The 23,295-nt window shown below is 52.0% G+C and overlaps 1 protein-coding gene across 10 annotated transcripts in view; it reads left to right on the forward strand.

Annotated features, from left to right (window-relative positions):
• The window catches only part of EEFSEC (eukaryotic elongation factor, selenocysteine-tRNA specific), a 266,019-nt gene that overhangs the window by 229,099 nt on the left and 13,625 nt on the right, over positions 1–23,295 (forward strand). The window contains exon 9 of one of the 10 annotated variants that reach the window (XM_072784894.1): positions 644–849. The exons of the other annotated variants lie outside the window; for them this stretch is intronic. Within the exon in view, the coding sequence (XP_072640995.1) occupies positions 644–722 (79 nt within the window). The 3' untranslated portion in view covers positions 723–849. Of the gene's footprint in view, positions 1–643; positions 850–23,295 lie in introns of those variants that run through there. 10 annotated transcript variants of the gene reach the window in all.

Below are 23,295 nucleotides of genomic sequence, written 5' to 3' on the forward strand. Positions count from 1 at the left end.
GTCTTGTTGCCAAAGGGAGGGGCCTCAAGAAATCCTGAGGCTGTGGGCATTGTTGTGTTCCCATAAATAGGCCCTTGCACAATAGGCCATTAGTTGTGTGTTCCCTCTGGGGTTTGAAATGAAACTGGTTTTCTTTTCCTTTAAAATGTGCTCTCCCCACCCACCCAGACGCAACTGTAGACACTGTCTGGCACAGATTCTTGGGCAACCTCAGTAACCTGTCCTTGGGGCTTCATCAGTGCTCTGAACCAGCCACCTCAAGAGTGGCCCCCGCCAGGCCCAAATTGACTTTTACTGAAAGATACTGGCAGGGCTGAGGTTGGTACATGCTTGGCAATTCCTGCCCCCGCCCCCTCGCCCCCCCCCCCCCCCCACTAGGAGGTGGAAGCAGGGGACCTTCAAAGAACAAGAGCTTTGGAGTTGGCCAGACGTGAGTTGGAATCCTGGCTAGAATATTAACCTTTCGGGGCCTTGGCGGCTTCAATAAGATGGGTTATTTCCCCACCCAACTTTTCAAATACTTTGAACTGCACTGAGAAGTTGGAAGAATAGTTTATTGAATACGCATATTCCCTTGGATTTCACGGTTGTTAACATGTTGTCACCTTGGCTTTCTGTGTGTGCCAAACCATCTGCATGGTAGCTGTGGAACGCCAGTGACACCAGCACTTCAGTGTGTGCACCCAGCAACAAAGACATCCTCCTCTACAACCACAATGTGATTCTCTCTCAAGAAACCCGAAGTCCGTCTAAGACACAGCCTGCTTTCAGATTTTCCCCAGGTGGCCCGATACTGTCTTTTAAAACCTCTCCCTGCTGAAGGATTCTGGGGAGGTTCTGACCCTGTACTTTGTTGCCCTGCTTCTAGGGGTTTTTGAAGAACCCGAGTTGTCTGTGTCCCAATGCACTCTTTGGGTCAGTCTGCTCTTTGTTCCTGACTACGTTCAGGTTGTGCGTGTTTGGAAGGAACCCCACAGAGGTGCTCTCTCACATCCTAGCGTATCACCTGGGACGCATGTGATTTAGTTTGCCCGCTGTGCACGGTGGAGCCATGATTGCTGGTAGAAGTGGTCATAAGCAGGGTCACGGGAGGGATGGACACGGGAGGGATGGAGACAGCCCATGGCCCAGAGGCGGCTAGTGTGAAGGGGGCCCGGAGCCATGCAGAGCTGTGGCCTGCATGGAGGAAACACCAAAGAAGTCCCTTTGAAAGTCAAGGCTAAGGCCCTGGTCTGGCAGCACTGCAGCAGAACTGGCTCTGTGGGGCCCAATCCAGGAGTGTCCTGCCCCTTTCCCACAGCCCTGTGGAGGCTAAGCCAGGGCTTGTGCAGGGAGGACCTGCTACTTCCCGAAGCCTACAGAGTCCACTGTCTCTGTCTGCCTCTCTGTCTCCCTGCTTTGCTCCAGCTGTGGCCCTCTCCTGTGGCTATCATCAGCCCTGAACCCCGGGAACTGGTTTCTGCCTCTCCCCAGCAGGACAAGGATGGCAGAGATGACTACAGAAAGTTAAGCAGTGTGACAGGGGCCCTACGTGCAATGGGGACAGGAAGGATAGGGTGACCACTCCTTTCCAGAGTGGAGTGGTAGGTACAGTGACTCTGGAGCTGGCTTGAAGGTGCAGGGTTTTTTTCCCAGGTAAAGGAAGGGAGGAAAGGCATTTAGGACACAGGGAACAGAGTACACTAATGCATGGAGGCTAGAAGGAGTATGGCATACCCTTTGCTTCTTCTAATGTGTGGCATGCTGTTCTAAATGCATTATATGTTACTAATTCGTTTAGTTTGGTGTGTTTAAAATGGTGATTTGGGAACAGTTTTTCAACGCAGTGGGACTTTTTTCCCAGAGTCTTACACGTAGTCAATCACAGCTGAACCCCTGGAGATGCTCCTTGCTGTTCACCTTCAGTCTGTGGCGTGAGACCTAAAGCCACTGCTTGGCATCTGGCCTTTATCAGGTCAGGATTCCTCAGCATCAGCACTGCTGACATTTGGGGCTGGGCCGTCCCTGCGGTGGGAGCTGCCCTGTGCATGTAGGATGTTTAGCAGTATCCCTGGCCTTGCTCGTTGGTTGCCAGTAGCACACCATGCTAGCTACCCCTCCCCACCTGCCCTCTCCTCTTGTAACAACAAAAAAGCTTCTCTCAACAGCACCAAGTGTCTCCTGCATGACCAGAACCCCTCTCCCCCCCGCCCCACCACCGCCGGTTAAGAACTACTGGTCTAAATAGATGGTAGAAGCTACAGTGGGCGGTATGCAGGCAGGGACACAGTGGGAAAGCTCTCCCAGGCAGCTGGTTGGAGAGTGAGAGACTGAAGGCCCCAAGCCTGGGGCAGTAGGTATGTGGAGAGCAGGGCAGGAGGCAGGGTGGGCAGGCTGTGGTGACTGCATCTGCCGGGTTCAGGATGAGGAGGAGCAAGCAGGGGCATCCCCAACAGACCCCACCTCAGCCTCCTCTGGGTACCCCATGTCCAATGGGGTGGGCCTCAGGAATGCTTCAGGTCACAACCCACTCAGCCCAAGTGCCTGCACTGTCTAAACACAGTAGTGCTGTACCTACTTCCCGAAGGCCTTGTCTTCTGGAATATTCTCTGGGCTCTGAGGTGACGGGAGGCCCCTGAGAGCTGGACCCTGCACTCTCAAAGGGAGGGAGAGGCTTTTTCCAGCCTGGGGTGTGCCAGGAACATAGCACCTTTACCTGGATTCTTACAAGTTGAGTGAGACTTCCTTGAGAAATATTTGTTTGTTTAGCACTCTCTAAAACTGTCCAGTTTTTTAGCAGTTTGTGATTTGAGGGGGAAATTTGTGTTTTTCCATATGAATTTATACTCCCTAAGTAAAATCATCAGAGTAAAATGATTATTTGCTTTAACGTTTCAGGCAGTGGTAAGGGGAAATTTGCTAAGAACTGTCTCTTCAGAAAGCCTAATCTAACAAACAACCAGCAGTCTTAAGTACCTGAAAGTCCCAGAAATCAGAAGCCAGCCCCATATCCTATCACGGACAATCTTGGCTCAGGCAGTTCTACTAGATCTCATGTCTTAATCCCCAGTGCCCTGGACTGCTATGGCAGCTGGTCATGTGCCCCAAACCTTGAGACCTTGAAAGACACGTGTGAGTAACAAGAACCTCCCTGTGCATCAGTTCTCCCGTGTTCCAAATTCACCACATTAACCAAAACACCTAACATATTCAGAGAACCTTGGTAATTATTGTTATTAACGAAGGGGTGTGGCTGGCCTTCCCTGCCAAATGCTGGAGCACAAAACAGCCTGTGACCAGAGGGCCAGGCATAGTGCAGACTGCTGGCCAGCATTTGGCCCTTGCTGCTGCTGGCCAGCATTTGGCCCTTGCTGTATGCCAGACGCTGGTCCTCAATGCTTTACATAATTATATGATTTCATTCTTGGAATGGCCCTTGGAGTTGGGAACTGTTATAGGTTAAATCACTTGCCCCGGGTCTTATGCTGGGACGACCCTTCACCTTTGACACTACGTACAGCCCTCCTGGGAGAGACTGCGTTCAGGACAGAAGGGAACCAGTCCAGCACATGCTTTTGCAGGTGATCCGCACAGGTGCTTAGCATTGTGCCTGTGCGGTCAGTGCTTGCCCAGGGTTTGCTGCCATTGCCGTGGCTGCTGCTCCAGCAAGCTGCTGAGCTTTCCCCAGGATCCTTCTGGTCAGCAGGTGCACCTGGGGATGGCAGTGAGAAGAGCAACCACAATACTGGTCATTGCACCAATGTGAACCATCCTGAAGCTGAGGATTTGGTAGCCAGCATCTTGCTTGGTCTCCATGGTTATACATGTCTTGTTGAGGCCCTGTACAGGTTGCAAAACTGGGCACCAGAGAGGTAGTTAGGTCTGGACCCCACATTGTCCCACGACAAAGCCCTAGTCTTGGTGCTGAAAGAGGACTGGGAGACAGCAGAGTATAGGATTCCAGGGGGTACAGAGCCAGGCTGGCCAGAACAGGGACAAAACCTGGCACCCAGCATGTGCACTCAGGGCTCACCTAGCTCTTGCCCTCATCCTCCCCTGGTTCCCTCTTACCAGGCCACACAACCACTTGGTTCTAGCTCCTGTCCCCAGGGAGCCACTCATGGTTCACATAGGGCCCAGCCCTGGGCCAGAGGAGCTTCTGCCACCTGCTAGTGAGTCAGGGACTTATAGCTCCTAGCTGAGGCTCCTGTGGCCCCATGTTTGTTTAATTATGGCTCAAAGGTTGGGATCACTGCCTGGACATCTCCAGGGAGCTCTCCTAATAGGACTGGGTCACTTCTGGATGGGATCAACCAGAAAGATCCAAATGCCATGTGTTAATCCTGAACAAGTTCTCACTCATAAAAGTTGCATGGTCTCAGAGAGAAAGCTTAAAAATCTGAAGATAAGAATGCCACCCAGAGCCTGCTCACCCAGTGACATCCAGTGGACTTTTGGTTACTTCTCCATCTAGGACTTTTTAAGGTATCATTTGGTGTGGGCAGAAAGAGCCCAGGGCCAAGAATGAGAGTTTAAGCTCCCATATCATTAGCAGCTAAGACATTCGAGCAGCTCCTCTGCCTCCTTTGGGCTTATGTCTCTTCTGTGGAGTAGGATGACTGAGAGAACAGTGTGGAGCAATGTGTGTGAACCTGGCCCAGAGTTTGAAGTCGAGGACAGATTCAGTGATTGCATTGTTGTTTGGTACCATACCACTCACCCAGCTCACTCTGGCTCTTCCCTTGGGGTCAACCAGCTCACAGTGGGCCTTCCCTTCATTGCTGAGTCTTCCCTTAGGGTCACCTGTCATAAGAAGCTCTTCATGTTGGTGCATAGCCTCCCTAGCCCTCCTTCCAAAGGCTCCATGGTGCTGTGCAGTGAACGGTCCCACAGTTACTTCCCCATCTCCCTCCTGGGTGTTTTCTGATTTTTTTTTTTCCTGTTATAGCTAACATCTAAAGTCATTTTTGACTTTTGCCTTTCACATACATTGGGCTTCAAATTTGGGTTGTTCTGTCCATGGACACTTCCTTACTGTCCCATAGATTAGTTTGCATGAGCGGATGAGGGGAGACTCTGGGAGACCCCACCCCAGTGCCTGGCAGGAGTGAGGCCCAGTAAATACAAACTGAATAGGGGCATGTTGGAAGTTGGCCAAGACATGTGAGTTCCTTCAGTGTTTGTGATTCACTATCAGAATTTTTAGGGATGCCTGGGTGACTCAGTGGTTGAGCATCTGCCTTTGGCTAAGGGTGTGATCCTGGGGTTCTGGGACTGAGTTCCACATCGGGCTCCCCGCAGGAAGTCTGCTTCTCCCTCTGCTTGTGTCTCTGCCTCTCTCTCTCTCTCTCTCTGTCTCTCTGTCTCTCTTGTGAATAAACAAATCTTTAAAAATATATATTTAAAGGGTGCCTGGGTGGCTCAGTGGTTGACTATGTCTGCCTTTGGCGTGATCCTGGAATCCTGGGATCGAGTTCCACATCGGGCTCCTGTGAGGAGTGTGCTTCTCCCTCTGCCTATGTCTCTGCGTCTCTCTGTGTCTCTCATGAATAAATAAATCTCTAAAAAAAAGATTTAAAAATATATTTTTTAAAAAAAGAGTTTTTAAATGTCTACATGGAAAACACTTATAGTTATTACTGTGTGCCAGGCATGGTTTGTATTTTGCTCATAACAATGTCATTTAATCTTCACCCCCAAATCTGAAGGAAGATGTTATTATAAAATTCCAGTTACTGAGATTTCCATTTTACCAATGAGGAAACAGGCACAGAGAGATACAGAAACATTCACACAGCCATGGAGCCCCAGCACTGGGATTGGAATCCAGGCCCTCGAGATCCAAGGTCCTTGCTCTTCCCCTTTTGCTCCTCACCTCTCGTCCACCTGCTCCACCTGGCCTGAGCTCAGGGTCCAAGGTGAATTCCAGAAGTTCCAGTTTGGGCTTGGCCCCTCTGGTTAAGGGGGTGGTTAAAGGAATGCCTTGGATCTCAGTTTTCCTATATAAGAATGGGGAGCATTCCCCACCTTCAGGGTTGTGATGAGTAAGTGAGAAAAATGTATATAATGTGCCTGGATCTGGTTAAAGGTCAGTAAGTCTGAGTTTTCTTTCCTCTGCACAGGGGCAGAGAGACAGTCATCTGGGGAGCCAAGCATAGGATAAGATCTGTAGTATTTGTGTTCAGTGAATTTAGTATTTGTGTTTCTCAGGAGATTGGTAAATGTACTAACTCCGCAGATGACCTCTTCCAGCATCTGGCTGTTGGCAAGCACTCTCTTCTGTGGCTTCCATAACCCTGGCCCAGAGTCCCTGACTTGTCATAGGAGGACATCAGACACTAGCACTCAGGAAGCTGCCGTGACTGTGACTGGCAGAGTCTAGGCTCCTGGAGCAGAGTCCAGGCTCATTCGCAGCCTCCCACTAGCCTTCTCCTCCACTCCTACCCTCTCTTGGCCATATGCTACCCTTTGGCCCTTCATAGGACCACAGTGGCTATCCCTCATTCTGTTGTTTGTGCAGGGTCACTTCACTGGGCATCAGCTCAGATGCCACCTCTGGTGTACCCTCCCTGCCTTCCTCCAACAGTGCCACGGTCACCCCTCCACACAGACAAATTGGATCCCAGCTTCATCCACTCCTGGTGCACAGCTGTGTGGGGAGCAAATCCAGGGGGAGGTCTTGGTCTTTACTGTCTTTGTCTGGGCCGCATGTACTAATTGCTCACTGATGAGTAAATGGGCGAGTGAGCATTCTGGTGATGCTCCAGACAGTTACCTGGATGGGATCAAGAAATGGAATAGTTGAAGTCTCCATTGCAGGTAACAGAACCATAACTCGTTGACCCATGTGCCTGAAAAAGTCCAGCGGTAGTGCTGTGTTCCAGGCATGGCTTAGCTTGGATCCCAGTGTCCTTAGGCTGAGCCCAGCCCTCCCCCAGGTGGCTGCCCCCAGGCTGGCTCCCTCATGAGTGGTCTTCCAGCTGTGAGTCTAGTGGAGAGAGAGAGAGAGATTCTCTTCCTGGTAGTCCCACCAAAGTAGAGCCCCATTCCCCTCTGCAAACCAGCACCCAGTCTGTGTCATGTCACCTCCTGGCACCAAGGGTGGATCCTTGCTTCCCCAAGGAAGACCAGGGTCTATTGCAAGAATCAGCAGAAACAGCAAGTGTTTACTGCAAGCAGGTGTGCCCACTGATTGTGCCAGGCTGTCCTCACACTGAAGTGGCCTTGTCTTAACCCCTGACTTCTGCTCACCCTCAGGAGAGTGCCCTTTATGGGGCCCTTTGGCATCCTGGACTGACCTCTTTCCCTGGGCCCCCTGGACTGCTATGGCCTCTTGCCTGTCTCCCTGGTCACCTCCCCTAGGCTGAAGGCCCCACCTGAGTCTCCTCATGTCCCCAGCACCCCATACAGTTAGCTCCGACTAAGCTCTCTTTTGTCAGGTCCATGCATGGTGGGCTCTAGAAGAACCATGTCCCCTCAGCTGTTGTAAACCTTCCTCTCCTTGATCGCAATGACTGGCCCAATTGCAAGGATAATATCATTTATTCTCATCAGCCCTGCTATGCTGACTTGTGAGGTGGAAAAGCAGTAAGGATATCACAGCCTGCCAGTTTGCCTAACTAGGTCTCAGAAGTCTTCAGCAGACTGGGCAATATTTGCCCTGAAAAACAGGGCAGAATTTCCCACTAGAACCTGTGGCAGGTATAGATGATTGTTCTGGCCCTAGACCACCCTACTGTCCTCCTCCTGTTCCAGCAGGGGACACCCTTTCACACATGAGTCAGAGTCTGTTTCCAAATGAGATGTTTTAGGAGGTTTGAAACAAAATCATAGACTGTTTTTTTTATAACCTAAAAGTAATAGCACTATTCATTTAGGAAATTCACGTTTAAAGAAAAGTAAAAAGAAGGGAAACAGGTCTCCCATAGTCCCATCATTAATATTTTCACTTGGTTTCCTCTGCCTTTTCTCTGCAAAGGCTGATTTTTATGTAGTGGAGAGGATGCAGTGTATACAGTCTTGTATTCTGATTCTTTTCAATCAGTATTATCAATCATATTATCATGTAAGATTTACTTCCTCTTGTGTTTTACTCTGTAGGCTTCAGGGCATTGAGTTGTGCATTGACTAAGAGCCTGGGTCCTGTCCTTGGACCAGAGCTTGGCCCACAACCAGAACCTTTACTTACCAGGTTTGTAACCTTGGGGAAGTGCCTGGGCCTCTCCAAGCTGTAGTTCCCTCATCCATAAATTGGGGATAACAGGTATGCCCTACATGGGATGCTCCACCATCTAAGTGCATGGTAAAATGGGCAAGCATATATAACACTCAGCACAATGCCTGGCACACTTCGAGCATAGTGTGAACTTAGCTGTTGTCACCATTAACGTGACCACCATCTCAATGGTGGTGTGACGCAGTCCCCACCACCGACCCTGGCCAGTACTACAGGTTACCCAGGCATCTGTTGCACATTCGGGTGTTGACAACTGCTCGACCTAAACAGCATTGCTGGCAACATCTTTGTGTGTAAATCTGTCTTTAAATATAAGGTGTTTTTCTTAAGATAGATTCTCAGAAGTTGAATTGTCTGATTTTTAAAAAGAAAATAAAAACATTTAAAATGTTCTTGAAAGTTCCTGGCAGAGTGATTTCCACAAGTGGCCCATCATTTTATACTCCTGTCAGCCCTGTGTGAGGGCATCTGTTCCTCCACCACCACAGCAGCACTGGCTGCCCCTGTGTTCTTTATCCTTGCTAATTTGACACATGGAAAATGGCATCTGGGTGTTTTCATTTGCATTTCTTTGGTAACTATTTTGCCATATCTTTAAAGAGGCCTAGAAAAGAAGGTAAGTGGAGAAAAGGGTGCAGTTCCCTGGGCATGCTTATAAAGACCTCCCAGAATTCTCCACTTTGGCCTCCTACCCTGGGGTCTGAGTACCTCTTAGATTCTGACCTTCAGATCCCCAAAGTTTAAATGTAAACTCTGTCTCTCCAAGGCCCTGTGCAGGCATCTGCCCAGATGGCCCTTCGTCCACCATGGCACCCACATCTCTGGTCCAAAGGTCTCTTTCACCCAATGCAAATCCCTCGGTGCCAGGTTCTAAGTCCTGAACCCAAGCCTAGGCTCTGTCCCCAGGCAGGCCAGCTACATCACGGGTAGGCAGCTTCATCACCCCACTGGCCAGGGCCGTGGAGGTGATCTGTCTGAGATCATGCAGGAGGGAGCCAAGGACTTGGGGCAGGGGTCTTCTCCAAGCCCTTAAAGGATGAATTGCCCTTTGCTGGATTCAAGGACCACCTGTGAAGCCCCTGAGGGCAGGGTCTGTGTTCAATCTGCGCACCAGTAAATCCCCAGAGCCCTGTACTGCCTAAGGAAGGAAGGCAGGCTAGCACACTCAGCCTGTTGGGAGGCACAGAGGGGGAGGCAAAGGGGCTTGGTGTGAGGCTTGGGGGTGGGCTGTTCGGGGCTCACTGCCAGGCACTAGAGAGCTACCACGGGTCTTGGGCAAAGAAGGCCAGGGTCAGAGGTATGTTCGAGGATGATGATGGTGCTGGGGTTCCGGGGGGTTGGCAGACTGCTGGTGGGAGCCCCTGAGAGTTCACAGCAAGCATGGCAGAGCAGACACAAGGCAAGAGGTTTTAGGCAGCCCCTGAGCTCCAGGCTAGCTGCTGGCCCCGATGATAGCAGTCTATCCCCAGCTATCCCCACATCAGCCCCACGGGGCTCCAAAACCAACTTTGTTAGGGGCAGCTCTGGACAGCCCCAGTGACCCCAAGGGGAGGGTGGGCTCTGTCCCAGGCTCAGGTACTGCGCTGGGTTGTGCTCTACACAGCAGGCCAGCCAGCCAGGGAGACTCTAGAAAGCACTTGGCTGGGAGAAAAGAGAGTGGAGGAGAGGTGAGGGATGAGAGCGGAGGCTTCAGAAACTCCCTATAAAAATGAAAACAAGCCATCCATCTTCCTCACTGGCGTCTTACCCTGATGGTGGCCTTTATGGATCTTGCCCCATGTCTGTAGGGAAGGCGGCTCTGAAACCTAACCCTGCTGCAAGCTAGTGTTGCCAACCTGCCACCTCCCACCCCGCCCCACTTTCTAGAGGGACCGCCCCTGACAAGAGCCAGCCTCTCCTGGAAGCCATCCTGATGGAGGAGGACCTTTCACCAAGAGCAGAGAGCACTTTGGGGTGTCTTTTTTTTCCCCCAAACCAATGACCAACCTCCTCCCCCTTTGGCCATTGAAGTATTTCAAAGCAATTGTAAAAATTATATGAACCCCATCGAAGAACTGTTACAACAATGTTTATACCCAGTGTTTGAAACAAAGACAATGATATTATAAATAATTGTAGATGATGAAGATAGGCAAGGAAAAATAACATCATTAAAAGAATTTTACAAGACAGACCGTTCACAAAGATGGATGGAGTAACACAATACGTTAAAAATATCTGCAATTAACATAAACACAGCGCAGTGGACAGAAACCATCTGCCGGCCAGCCTCGCCCTGGGCATGGTCCCATGTCATCCACACAGGGTGCTCCCAAGGACTTCTCACTGTGACCATTGTGAGCATAGGGCCCCCAGGAAGAGGTCCTCTAGGGTGTGTGCCCCAGCAGCACATAGAGGCCTGTAGCCAGGGACCCATTTAGAAGAAAGTTCACAAAGCAAGGGAAATGGGACTGGGCAAGTATTTTCTTTGGGGTCTTAGAGCTTACTCCAGGAGCCCTGCCCCAACCTCATCAGCTATTCCCATGGCACCCACTGCTGCATAGCTTTGACACCACCTTATGTCCCCAGGATGAGGAAAGGTCCTATGACAACTGGTGCTTCTCAGGCCAAGTGTGTAGGGAGCAAGGAGGTAATAACTTGGGTGGTAGCAGACACTGAAGACCCGGCTTGACTTGGTCACAGTCTCTTTATGACACACACATATGCCCAGCCAGCCCTGGGACAGCTGTCTGAGCCTGGCTTCGTGCTCCCTAGTGGGCAGATGAAGAAGCTGAGAGCAGAGGAGCAAGGGCCTAGGCAGGGACTGCCCAGAGCACAGCTTATGACCTCACAACTCACGTCTCTGCACCTTTTCTCCTTTTAATGAGTATTTGTTTTTCTTAAAAAAAAAAAAAGAAAAAAAAAATTGTTTGTAACCCTGAAAAACGTTAGCCATACAGAACAGAATATAGCAATGTCATACAGATATGGACATCTGTCACGTTTCAAATTTCTCAGTACCCCCCCTCTTTTTTTAAGAAATAGAATATCACCAGTAAAGAGAAGGCCCCCCACCCCCATAAGCTGGGGATCTTGTGCTCATGGGCGTCTGTATTCTGGCCACACACAACTGCGTCCAAATAGCGTCATGGTTTCTTGTGTTTTCGGTTTTCACATGCATGGTCTCGCACTGAACCAAGTATTGATGGAACAGTAGCTGTTCCAGTCCATGGCTCTGGGTGACTTGTTTGACTGCTATATGTTACCTCATAGTCTGAATAGCAGCATGGTGGGTATACCTGTCTCCTGTCTGGGACAGGTGGACTGTTTCCACTCTTGCCCTCTACTGAGCAGTGTCAGCATTTCTATAGGTAGGCACAAGGAAGCTTGATTGTCTGGTCCTAGAATGTGTGCAGCTGTGGTAACACAAGGGCCTGCCAGCCTCTCCTCTGAGCTCACCCCACTGGCCCGTGCCTTACTCTGCTCCCCATTTCTTGCCAGTGAAGGAAGCAGTCACTGGGATTTTGGAGCAACTTTCTCCCCAGATGCTTCTGTTCAGCCAGGTTTCTCGGAAGCCCAAGATTGGTCCTAAATATCGGGCCTTTGTGGGAATCCTTCTAGCCTCCCCCAAGAGAGCAGACCTGGAGGTTCTCATTGGCTCTTGGAGGTGAAGGGAACCCTGAGTGTTCAATTGGAAATTGGGCCCCTGGTTTCCTCCTCTGATTTCTGCCAAAAGCCATTTCCCATCTGTAACTTGAAGTCAGATCCCTATGTTTTCCTAAGCCTTCCTGGTGGCTGCTTCATAGATCTGGAGCCTATCACATTACCTAAAGAAGAAGAAGAATGTGCAAATGAGGTGAGCTGGAATCTAAAAGCAACTGTCAGTGCCAGGTATGTAGCTGGCACCCCTCGACCTAAGTGCTCATCTTCAATGTTGTTAGAAAGGGAATTGCTGGTTGCTGCAGACTGACCCCAGGAGCTGGGCCTTGCCCCAGAAAGGGGGCGATCTCTCTGAGGCAAGGGTAGGTTTTGGGCAAGGCCTAAGCATTGCCAGGCTTGGCCTCTAGTAGTTGGGCCAGGACCAGTGGGGACCTTGGGAAAGCCGCCTGCATTGTACCTCCAGGCTCGAGAGTCCGAGGCTTGCTCAGTCATTGTTGTTCACCTCTTCCATGCTACACCCTTGGCTTAGGCTAGGAACTAAATGGCAAGAGAAGTTGCTCTGTCCCTGCCTTCCCAGAGCTCAAAGGGGTGGTCAGACGGCCCCGAGGTGGCTCGTGCTTCCAGACAAATGGGCACCATGGAAGAAGAGGGCAGGCATGATAGGAAAAAGGCAGTCTCATAGGCCTTAGATGAAACCAAGGGGAATTTAGATGAAGCAGCATTATAGTGAGGAGGTCTGTGCAAAGGCCCTGAGATAGGTAAGACGGTGAACATCAGGGTGAGAAGATCCAGTTGGCTGGGCCCAGGGGCCAGAGTGAGCTGCCTCAGGAAATGCAGTGAGAGTGCTTGGCATAGCTAACTCATGCCAGGGCCTGGTGTGGACTTGATCCACAGCATCAGGACAGGAGAAGCCATTAGAGACAGGCCACTTCCTAGGCGTCCTCACACTCATTCCCCAAATTGTGACAAAGGATAAAGTCCCTGGCAGTTTTTGGCCTCCCAGTAAGCCCTCTGGGTTGCCATGGTAAAGAAATCTAAGGCCTCAAAGCAGAAAGCTCCCTTCCAACTCCTGGATTTTGAGGTGCCTCTCCTGGGAAAATAGGGTGCTAACTGGAGGCTGGACCTGAGGCCTTGTGCCTGCTGAGGGTAGACACGTAGCTGAGAGCCAGAACGTAGGGCTGAGGAGGAGGCAGCATGCCCAGAGCCAAGATGCTGGCAGCCTTGACCAGGCCCCAGGATGCAGGTCCCTGCAAACTGGTACAGGCTCTGAAAGAGACGTGCCTACCCTCCTCCCCCATGCCCCATTCCCACCTGAGACAGTGCAGACCAGCAGGAGATTGTAGGGGCTCTATGTGTGTGCAGATGTATCTCAGTCTGCGTGTCCACAGGTGTAAGCGTGAGTCTGTGCCAGTGCGAGTCTGTGCCCATGAGTATGTGTGTGTGTTGTTTTTTTCACAGAAGGGAGGTGAGTGAGAGGCCAGCTTCCTGACAGGGCAGTTATAAAACATTCATAAAACTTTTATTGGACTTGCCACCCTTCCAGATAAATATTTTTCGATTTTATGGGCTTGTTTTAGGGCCTTGAGCTTAATCATGGCTTTGTAGCAGCCTTTTAAAAAAATTAAATATTGTTTTGGCAAAAGGAGCCCCCTCCCCCCCCCCCCCCGCCAAAGGCAGCCTGCACTCTGAGCTCATAAATTCCTGCCACTCTCAACTCTTGCCCTTTCTCCCTCTGTGTCCTCACAGCCATACTAGGATGAACCTGGGGGGAAAAAAAGCAAAGAGAAGAAGAAAAAATAAGTACCACCTCCCCAGCCCTCCCCAGCCTTGTGCTGAAGGGGCACTCAGCCCAGCTCACGGCCATCTACAAAAGGCAGCCGGCAAAGGGTGCAGACGGGTACCGCCTGCTTTCTCCCTAAGAGGGGCAGCTGCTGTGGCTGGTGAGGGTGAGCTGTGCATAGCCCCCAGACCCCACCTCCTCACAGCCCCCTCCTCCAGCCACACCAGCATCCTCCTTGCCCCATGAGGTCTTGAGCGAAGCCCCCACTGGCTTCCCCCTCAAATATTTGCAGCCGGCTCCTGGTCCTCCAGGCTTCAGACCAGCCTAGCAGAGCACCCATCCAGAATAGCACCCCTACCTTGGGCCCAGTGTTGTCCCTTGCTACTTTATTGTACTGCCTTCACAGCACAGTCCACAACATCCTCCCTCATCTGTGTGTTGGTCATCTAAGTCGGTCCCCTCTGCAAACATTACCTGTAGACTGCTACGTCCCCCACACCTAGAGCAGGGCCTGGTACACAGTAAGTACTCGAAAGACGTCTGTGCTATTGTGCTGACTGATGGGTACACAGTACACACGAGGGTGGTAGTGTTTGTGGTGTAAGGATAAAAATGACTAATATCGTTTAGAACTTGCTTTGTGCTGGACACTGTTCTAAGTGCTTTACATTCTGTTAACTCACCTAGGCCTTACAGCAACCCTGTAAGATAAGTTCTAGTACTGCTCCCACTTTTCAGATGAGGACACTGAGCCATAGAGTCCAGTGTCTTCCATGAAGCCCCACAGTTGATCTAAGCCCAAACTAAGGTTTGGGTCCTGGCAGTCTGAGTGTACAGCCTAAGCTCTGGCCATCTCCTGCGGGAGAGCAAGACTGAGACAGCGAGCCCATGCCCTTTACATCACCACAGCCTATACTGAGCCCTGTCTAACAGATATCAGCCAGCAGTTGGTGCTGCGAAGTCAGGGGTAGGGGGCTCAGGCTCAGAGGCTTATCCTGCTGGATTGTCAATACGAGTGTCTACCGGGGACAGGCAGGTCACAGAATGAAGGGAGCCAATCTCAATTCAAGTAAAAGAAGCAGGGTTTGGCAGTAAATACAGAGTAGCTGGTGGACCTGCCTCACCCCACTGCAGCAGGATGGCAGTGTGAGGACAGGTCCTCTGGCTTTTCAAGACAAACTAGAAATTCAGAATTGCATGTCAAATGTCCTGAGTTTGAAGGTGAGGGAGTCATTCAAATATTTCAGAAATCTTGTGGAGGCTGGTTTCTGCTCTCAGGCTGGCATTTTTCTTCTTGGTCTCTGATGACAGTGTGAGCCCCGGGAAGGAGGGCCCAGGTGCCTCTGTCTGCAGGCACAGAGAGAAGCAATAGCCAGGCTGGCTCAAAGGGAACCACTCTCGGAAGAGGTGGCACTGAGTTCAGCCTTGAAGGTGGGAGTGGTGGTCTAGGGAAGGAAGTTTCAGGCAGAAAAAGCCATGGCTATTGCTTGGGAGAGAGGACATTCTGTGCCCAAAGCACCTGGGCTGTTGGGGGGCACTGGACAGGGCATGGGATGCCTTGATACCTGAAGAGGTCAGGGATCCTCCTTGATGGATGGTAGGTCCTTGAAGAGTCTTTGGCAGGAGCCTGATGAAGCCTCCAGAAGATCCCATGACCCACTTTGTAAGGGGCAGGATCAGAAGGTCCAGGATGATGGGGTGACCCAGAATGGAGGAGGCAGAGAGATAAGCAACAGGCCAGACCAGACTCGGTGACCAAGTAGCCATGAGGCTGAGGGAGATGCTCAGGACCCAGCTGGGCCTAAGTGACCTTACTTACTCACATGGGCCTCACAGCAACTCTGGCAATTCAGTGGGCATGGTGTTGTCCCCCCTATGTCTCACTCTCAGCAGGCATGCACAGTTGCTTGCTGGGGAGAGAATAGAGGGCGTAGAACCTGAAGCAGCTGGAGGCCTCTGTGCCTGCAACTGATGCCAGAGAGGGGACATGACCAAAGTTAAGAACTCATTGAGGGACAATGCCCAGAGAACAGAGCTTCCACTTCTTCATTTTGCTACCACATCCCCAGCATCTACTGGACTGAGTGCACCAGGGATTTTCTTAGCCCTCCCCACAGTCTCGTGGGGAAGGTGGTGTTATCCCAAGTCCCAGAGGAAACAGCAGAGGATCAGAGTCATGCAGGGCACACAGTAGCATCAATGGCAAGGCAGGGTCCCAGGCTCCCAACACCCTCACCTTCTCTGGCAGCCCATATGGGGTCTTGTTTGAGTGTGTGGCTTCTGCAAACTCCACAGCGCTCAGGGATCTGAGAAGGGGCACTAGCTGGCAAAGACAGCCTCTTTGGCATCTCCCTGGGCCACCCGAAGCCATGATGGGCAGTCTGGGTTCCTCCAGCGCTCCAGACAGCCCTAGGGTTCACCATCCATGGGGCTACTGTAGCTCAGACCTGCAACAAGACCCAGGAAATGAGAATGCTCCCAGGCCAGGCAGGCAGCCTCGTTGAGGTTGGCTGAGTCTGTCGTGGGAGGCACTGATTGCAGGGTGGGGGCCCCATGCCCTGTCTGAAGCGGCAGTGCATGCTTGCCTCAGGCCACCTGTTGCCTTTGGAATGTGAGCCTGCATTTTTAAATGTTGGTAACCAGTCCACAATTTTTAAAGCCCCTCTAGGGGCCACATTTGACCCACAAAAAGCCACCTATAGCCTCAGCTATAGAGTGTGTAGGACATCCTCACACAGCTCAGTGAGCCGTGCCAGGTGCCAGGTCCCCACAGTTTGGCTGGGTCCCATGCCCACACTGCCCGTCTCACATGCACTGACTTGGTAGCTTTGAGTCCCTTTCTACCCAAGTCGCTGACCAACCTTGGCAATCATGAGAATCCACAGCCAAGCCCTGAGACTGGCCTTGAGCGCAGTGCTCCCAACTCCCCAGCTGCAGCTGGACAGACGGACAGGAGGCAAGGAGGCTCTGACAGGCATGTTGGTCTGTGGAAGGAGCACCCAGGAAACAGCTCGAGCAGCAGTACCCCTAGCATGCTGCGCGGACCTCTCTGGAGTGTGCAAGAGGATTCATGACAATATTCAAACAAGCCTACAAACAATGTTGCCAGGCATGTGTCTGCTTTAATATTATGCATTCTGTGGTGACAGGGATGCTGCATTTCCATTTATGGTAGCTTATAACATTTTATAATTGAATAAATGAGTTGATTTAAAGAAATATTCAGTAAGTTAAAAAGGTGGTGGCAAAATTAGCAACATGGAAACGAGATTTGGGAAACCCTGGGTAGGTCATCCAGGAATTTTAATGGTGACGAGGGACTCAGATGGCCTTTACAAGGCAGCTGAAATTTAGATCAGGGAGAGATAGAGTGCCAGATGAGCCAGAAAACAGGGTGCTCTATCCCTTTGCACATGTTGCTATGAATGAATGAGCCGTCAGGCACTGCCCACCAGTCCCCTGCAGCCCCTGGCTCACTTCTCTTCCTCCAGCCACATAAGCAGCTGAGGGACCTGGTGACAGCTGAGACTGGTGGGAGGGGCTGTGTAATGGCAGGTGATACCATGATTTCAGAGGGAAGCAGACTCTGTGGGAGCTGTGGCCAGAGGCCAGGCCTCCCTGACAGCAGCCGGGAGCAGGCCCAACCCAGAGCTTCATACTCTGTGTTCTCCACCAGGGCACAGGTGCCTGGCCCAGGGGGCCATGGGTGACCTAGCCACTCTTCTGGGCACCCTTCTCCTTCCCCAACGCTGGACCTTGCCACAGGGCAAGGAACTGTGGGTGGTTTGCTTAGAAAGAGACAGCAGCTCTGCCCCTTCTTCCCCACACATGCTTGAGTTTTCCTTGGATAAAAATGCCCACATATCCTGGCAGTTCTCACTGTTGTAGCTAGTCTTTAAGAAAAGAGAGTAAAAATCCTCTTCAAAGTGACTGAAATGAAGACATGTGACCATGTCTCTACCAACTGAGGAAACCAAATGTGAGACAGTCACTGGTTTCTGCTCGTTTCATCTCCAGAGAGGGAAAGGACAGTTCTGAATCACTTCGGCTTGGTCCAGGCCATGGAGCAGGCCAGACAGGACCCTGCCTGCACCGTTGAAACCCTCCCTGCTCAGAGGAAATTCCCTGCTCAGTGCTACCATCCCATTTACCCTTTCCACTGCCCACATGATGAGGACCATGGTCCTCATGCCACAGACTTGGCCGTGAAGGCTCTGAGAGTCATGAAGCTGGCCTGAGGCCACCCAGCTGGTAATAGGGAAGCCCAGCACCAGCTCCCTGTCCAGGGGCTCTGGAAGTCCTTCTGCTTGCAGGGCCTGTCCACACAGCACAGAGGACTCCCTGGAAGAAGTGGTCTCAGCTGGCCTTTTCCAGCTGTGGGGTTGGAAGAGGCACTGAGCCTAAGTATCTAGACCTGAGGAAGATCAGGGGCAGAGACCTGGGTCAGGTATCTGGGAGCTAAGTGGAAAATGAGGTAGATCTAGGAGACAGGAGACTCTGAATCAACTCAGCCTATGAGGACAAAGGCCCACCCAACTGTGTCTCCAGGAACTGGGCTCCCCTAAAACTGCACAAAAGTAATTTGAGTGGATACTCCCACATTCTCCCCTCCCTGTTCTGCTCAGCACTAGAAATTGTTAACACAGGGGATCACTTGGGGGCACTGAGCAAAGCCCTGGTCCTTTGACTTAGACAGAATTCCTCTATGTTCCTCCCTCCACTCTTGGGCCCTCTGGAGCCCCCTCAAAGCTTCCATGGGACCCCACACCCCCTGCCTTTGCACTGTATCCATCAGTCTGACCCACTGGGCATAGGGTCAGCATCTTGGGTGGCTTCCTGCCAGCCCTGGAAGCCTACCGCTTTCCCAGCTCCTGCTGCCAATGCAAGCAGTCACCCTCAAGGCCTTAGCCACAGTCCACCCACCCATGTGTGGGGTGGTCGTTGTACTCCCTGAAGGTGGGGGAGTAAGTGCACAGTGGCCTTCGATGGCAACAGCCAGAGGGGTCATTGTTCCCGAGAAGGGATCTGGGACAGGATGTTGTTCTTTCCACAGCTCTCTCCCCTGACTTGCTACGGTGCGTTTATTCATCCTGTCATTCATTCATTCAGAATCCACTGAGGCCCATGCCCACCTCCACCCCGGTGGCTTCTCATGGCTCACAGCCTCCAGGCCTGAGAGGCGGCTGGCCCTACCAAGCTCCTCACTCTCCCTGCGCCACCACCACACCAGCTTTAAGTCACTTCCCCCCAAGCCCCAGCCTCTTCCCTTCTCCAGGCCTTTGCACATGCCATTCCCTCTGCCCACAGCGCTATCCCCTTTCCTTCCCATGGCTTCCTTATGTACCTACTTCAGATTGGCTTTAAACGACACCCAGAGGCCCCCTCTCCGGTCTCCCTGTGTCAGTACTTCACAGTCCTCATGCTCACAGCACCCACTCTTCCTTTCCTGGTACATGAGAGGCACACTGTTGTCAGGTGGTGAGAACACACTTTCTCAAGCCCCAGCCAGTCAGGATTCCAGCTCCACCACTTAATTAGCTGTGTGTTCTTGGGCAGATGACTTCACCTCTCCGGGCCTCAGTTTCCTCATTTCTAAGCTGGGGAGAAATGATAAGACTTCCACATAGGGCTGCTGTGGCTAAACAGACAAATGAAAGAGCACGTTTAAATGAGAACATAGACATAGCAGAGCTACAGCACTTGTTAACTTCTGATGTTAGGGTCTGTTCACCCAGTGGTTACTGGGCATAAGCCCCATGAGGATAGAGACCAAATCAACATGCTCGGCTAAAGATTGAGTAAATGCATATGCCATAGCCTGCTCGGGCCTGGGGCTGGGTGGTGAGTGCCTTACAGCCCTACCTCCCAAGGAACTCATGGCCCAGGGAGAAAGCTCAGCAAAGGCAAGCAGGCAAACACAGACTGAGAAGGACCGTGGGCCTTTCCAGAAGGCATCCAGAGGAGCAGCCCTCATGGCTTAGCTGGAGAAGCCAACAGGAGGATGCAGGCACATTAGGTGAGCACCAGCAGTATAGCTAAAGCTAGGGGTAGGCTTCCCTGGGACACTGGGGGCTGGCAGGCTAGGCCCCAAAGCCTAGAATTCATCCAGAGATGGGTGGGACTGGAAGAAACACCCACCATGGGCTCACTTCTTTCCAGTAAGGGACCAGCCTGGCCTGGTCCTCCCTGGTACAGTGTGTCACAACCCCGGCGTCTCCTCACTGACCATGTGTTTTCATGTGGTGTGCCTAAAATATCTGGCAAAGGGAGGCCAGCCCCGCCCTCTCTAGCTCATACCCTTTTGGCAGGTGCTCTTTGAAACCCAGTCTAGAAGACAGAGTGGAAGGTGTGAGGGGGTATCCAGTCTACCTTTCCAATATAAGGGAGAGGATCCCTCAGGCTGATGATCTTCAGGACCTCCCTGATACTACCCCCTTTTCTGTACTGTGGGTCAAAGCCCTCAGGATCCTGGGAGCATATCATGCACCACAGGACCCATCCCAGGGTAGGTGGCACTAGAGAAGACAACCAGCTTGAGCTGCCACTTAAAGGACAAATCAGCTGGGCAGGGTACTGGGGAAGGCCTTCCAGTGGGGTGCCAGCAGGAGCTGAGGCCGAGACCATTTGCCATGTCCATTGACCGAGTCAGAGTCATGGAAAGAGGGAGAGGAGAGATGGACCATGGGGGAGGAGCTGTATGCTGGGGTCATTTATCACCGGAGCTGCAGAAGAGGCAGAGGGACTTGGGTGGCAAGGGGGCTTAGCACCACCTAATGATTGATACTTGTCCAACAGGGACATGGAGGGCACCAAGCTCCATGCAGCTCCACCATCTGCTCCTACCTGGCACCCTCCCAGCCATCTGGGACACACATCTTCTGTTCAGCCCCTATTACCAGCTGATGAGCCAGCCCAGAGAGCTCACACGGTCATCCTGAGCCACACAGTGGGCAGTAGCAAAGCTATCCCTCTGGAAAGGGTCCACCCCACACGCCTGGAAGAGACTGGCTGCCTGGTTACAGGAGGCCCCAGCTTATAAACATGGTCCAGTTACAGGAAGATTGGGAGGGCTTTTGGTTTTCATTTGATACAGTAATTTCATGGACCTACCCTAACAGGGAGCGTGCTGTGCTTGACCTCAGCAGAAGAGAGTATTAGCTCCAAGAGCTCTATCTCCCACTGACTGCCTGACACGGTCTGAGTGGAGCCTCAGACCTGGTGCTTGTCTGGGCAGAGTCCCTCCTCAGAATCTAGAGCCCAGTTTTTCCGACCTGGGGTGGCTGTGAGCTGTCAGAACAGCCAGGGACACCACACAGAGTGCCTGAGGTAGTAGCTGCCAGTGTTGGGGGAGGGCTTACCCTGTGCCGGTGGGCACGGGGTCAGTGCTTCACATGTAGCATCCCACTGCTTGGACGGTCTCCGTCAGCACCCTGAATCCAGAGTCCCATGAGGGCTCTGGCCAGGCACTTCTCAGAACATCGCCTTTGTTATCAGGGCCACCAGAGAGGAGAGAGCCAGGCATTCCTGGGGCTCTTCCTACATGCTATGACCTTCTCTTGCATTAATCCACGTACTGGCCATGTGCAGTAAGGATTGTGTCCATTTTACAGATAAGAGAATAGATGAACTACCTGCCTTGAGAGTAAGCACGTAATATGCTCATGATCAGGCCTCAGCTCACGCAGATCCAATCCCACCCTCTTTTCCATGTTGCTGGCCGGTTGCTCAAACAGCTGAAGCTGAGAGTCAGGTGGGTAGGGTGGCTCAGTGTGTGGGCACAAGCAAGGTGCTGAAAACCTGGATTTGGGTCCTAGAGACAGGGAAGCCAAGCACAATAGGTCTACTGCCCCCAAATAACTGCATTTTAAAGTAGAAGGCTCTGGCCTCAATTTCCTTCATATCCTCACAGCTACCCACCTCTTGTGAGAGTGAGTTCCCTCATGAAAATGTGGGGCGGGGGCTCCTCTGCCTCCTCAGAGAACTCATATATAGTTTATGTTGCTTTGGCAATTCAAGGTCTTGATTAACACCAATGCGTGGGGCTTGTTCAGCACAGGGGCCTGAACTTCTGCCCAGTGAAAAAGATGGGTGGGCCATTCCGGGCTCAGGTGTGCAAATGATGCTATTATGTGGAGGCCTTTCACTTGCCTTTATTCCTTCTCCCACTTGCCCTATTCTATGGAGGGGGTATGGTAGGAGAGGTAGGTATGAGAAGGAGGGATGGTCTAGGATCGAGCACCATGGAGCCCATGGCATGCATACGTGTGTGCGTGTGGAAAACTCCTGCTAGGCTAGAGCCAGAGTGAGGGGCCTGCAGCCTCTGTGGGAGCATGTGCAGTTTTGATTTGATTTCGCGCCGAGGTGAGGGGTGTCTGTGACAATCAGGGGCAGGAGAGCAGCAGGATTGGCTTGGTAGCACAAAGATATCCTGGTCACTCATTTCAGACACGGAGGGACCTCTGGGACCTTTTGCTTCCTTGTCTCTGCACTTGGGGACGTTAAAAGGATTAGACTTTGACCACCGGAGAAGCAAGAGTGGTATGTGAAGACCTTCTGTCAAATTCAGAAACCTGACCAGCATGTCTGTTCATTTGGCTCCAGTGGCTGGGCCCCAGAGAGATAGCTGGCCCCGTCTATAAAGCAGCAGAGCTCCCTGCGTTTCTGGAGGCACCATCACCACTGATGCCCACTATTTTCCTGTGGTTGAGTGGCCTGTCTCCTCACTTCAGTGTAAGCTGTGTCAGGCCCAGTACCCAGGGCAGGGCCTGACACAGAGTAGGCACTCAGTAGATATGATCGAAGAAATGAATGAACAGGCTGCACATCTGAGGCAAACTCCTGAACTTCTGATCTCCAAAGACAGTGGCTGCTGATGTGCTCGTTGCTTCCAAAAGGCCAGAAATGAAGGTTTGCAGCCCCGAGCTGTGGTGATCTCTCGGCACCAGCTTTCTCCATCTGCCCAAGAGGCAGAAGAGCCCCCACCCCTCCTGGGTTGGCATGGCCTCCCCAGGTGACCCCCAAAAGTGCCTCCAACTTTGAGATGCTAGGCTCTATGCCTGATGCCCTACAACCTTGCCCAGCTCTGTGCCCCAGCCAGTATGGCTGTGGGCTTTGTGCAGAGCCGGGCAAGGTAACCAAGGCCCCCTCAACTCTCTCCGCTCCTGGACCATTCCGTTTGACCTTTGTCACCCCAGCCACACTGGTGACCACACCTGTACCCCCTGACTAGTTGGAGGGTGACACAGGATGCTGTGGGTACCTGGTCCAGGCTCACTCTCTGCAGGGCTCTGAGTGCCCCTGGCTGGTGTAGGACCACCATGATCCAAGAAGGGGGTGGTGAGTCCATCCTCTCTCCCCTGGGGCTCTGCTAGCACTCGTGTCACCTTGTCCCCTGGGTTTCTCGTGGCCTGTCATGGTCTTTAGAGGATAGGGGCTTCCTCTGAGCGAAGCTCAGGCCACCTCAGCCCCTACCATCACACCCACATAGGACCATGCATGTGGCAGACGTGAATTCCACATACACAGAGCAGTGTGCGGCACCTCACTCCTCAGTACCAGTAGCACAGGTGTCTGACATTTAAGGCTTGCACAAACTTTATTTGAAAAAACAAAGAGGAAGAAGGCATCATTTCCAGGGCTGGGGAAGGCAGAGTGCATCTGC

The sequence above is a fragment of the Canis lupus genome, chromosome 19 (genome assembly GCF_048164855.1).
Source record: "Canis lupus baileyi chromosome 19, mCanLup2.hap1, whole genome shotgun sequence".
Taxonomy (NCBI): domain Eukaryota; kingdom Metazoa; phylum Chordata; class Mammalia; order Carnivora; family Canidae; genus Canis; species Canis lupus.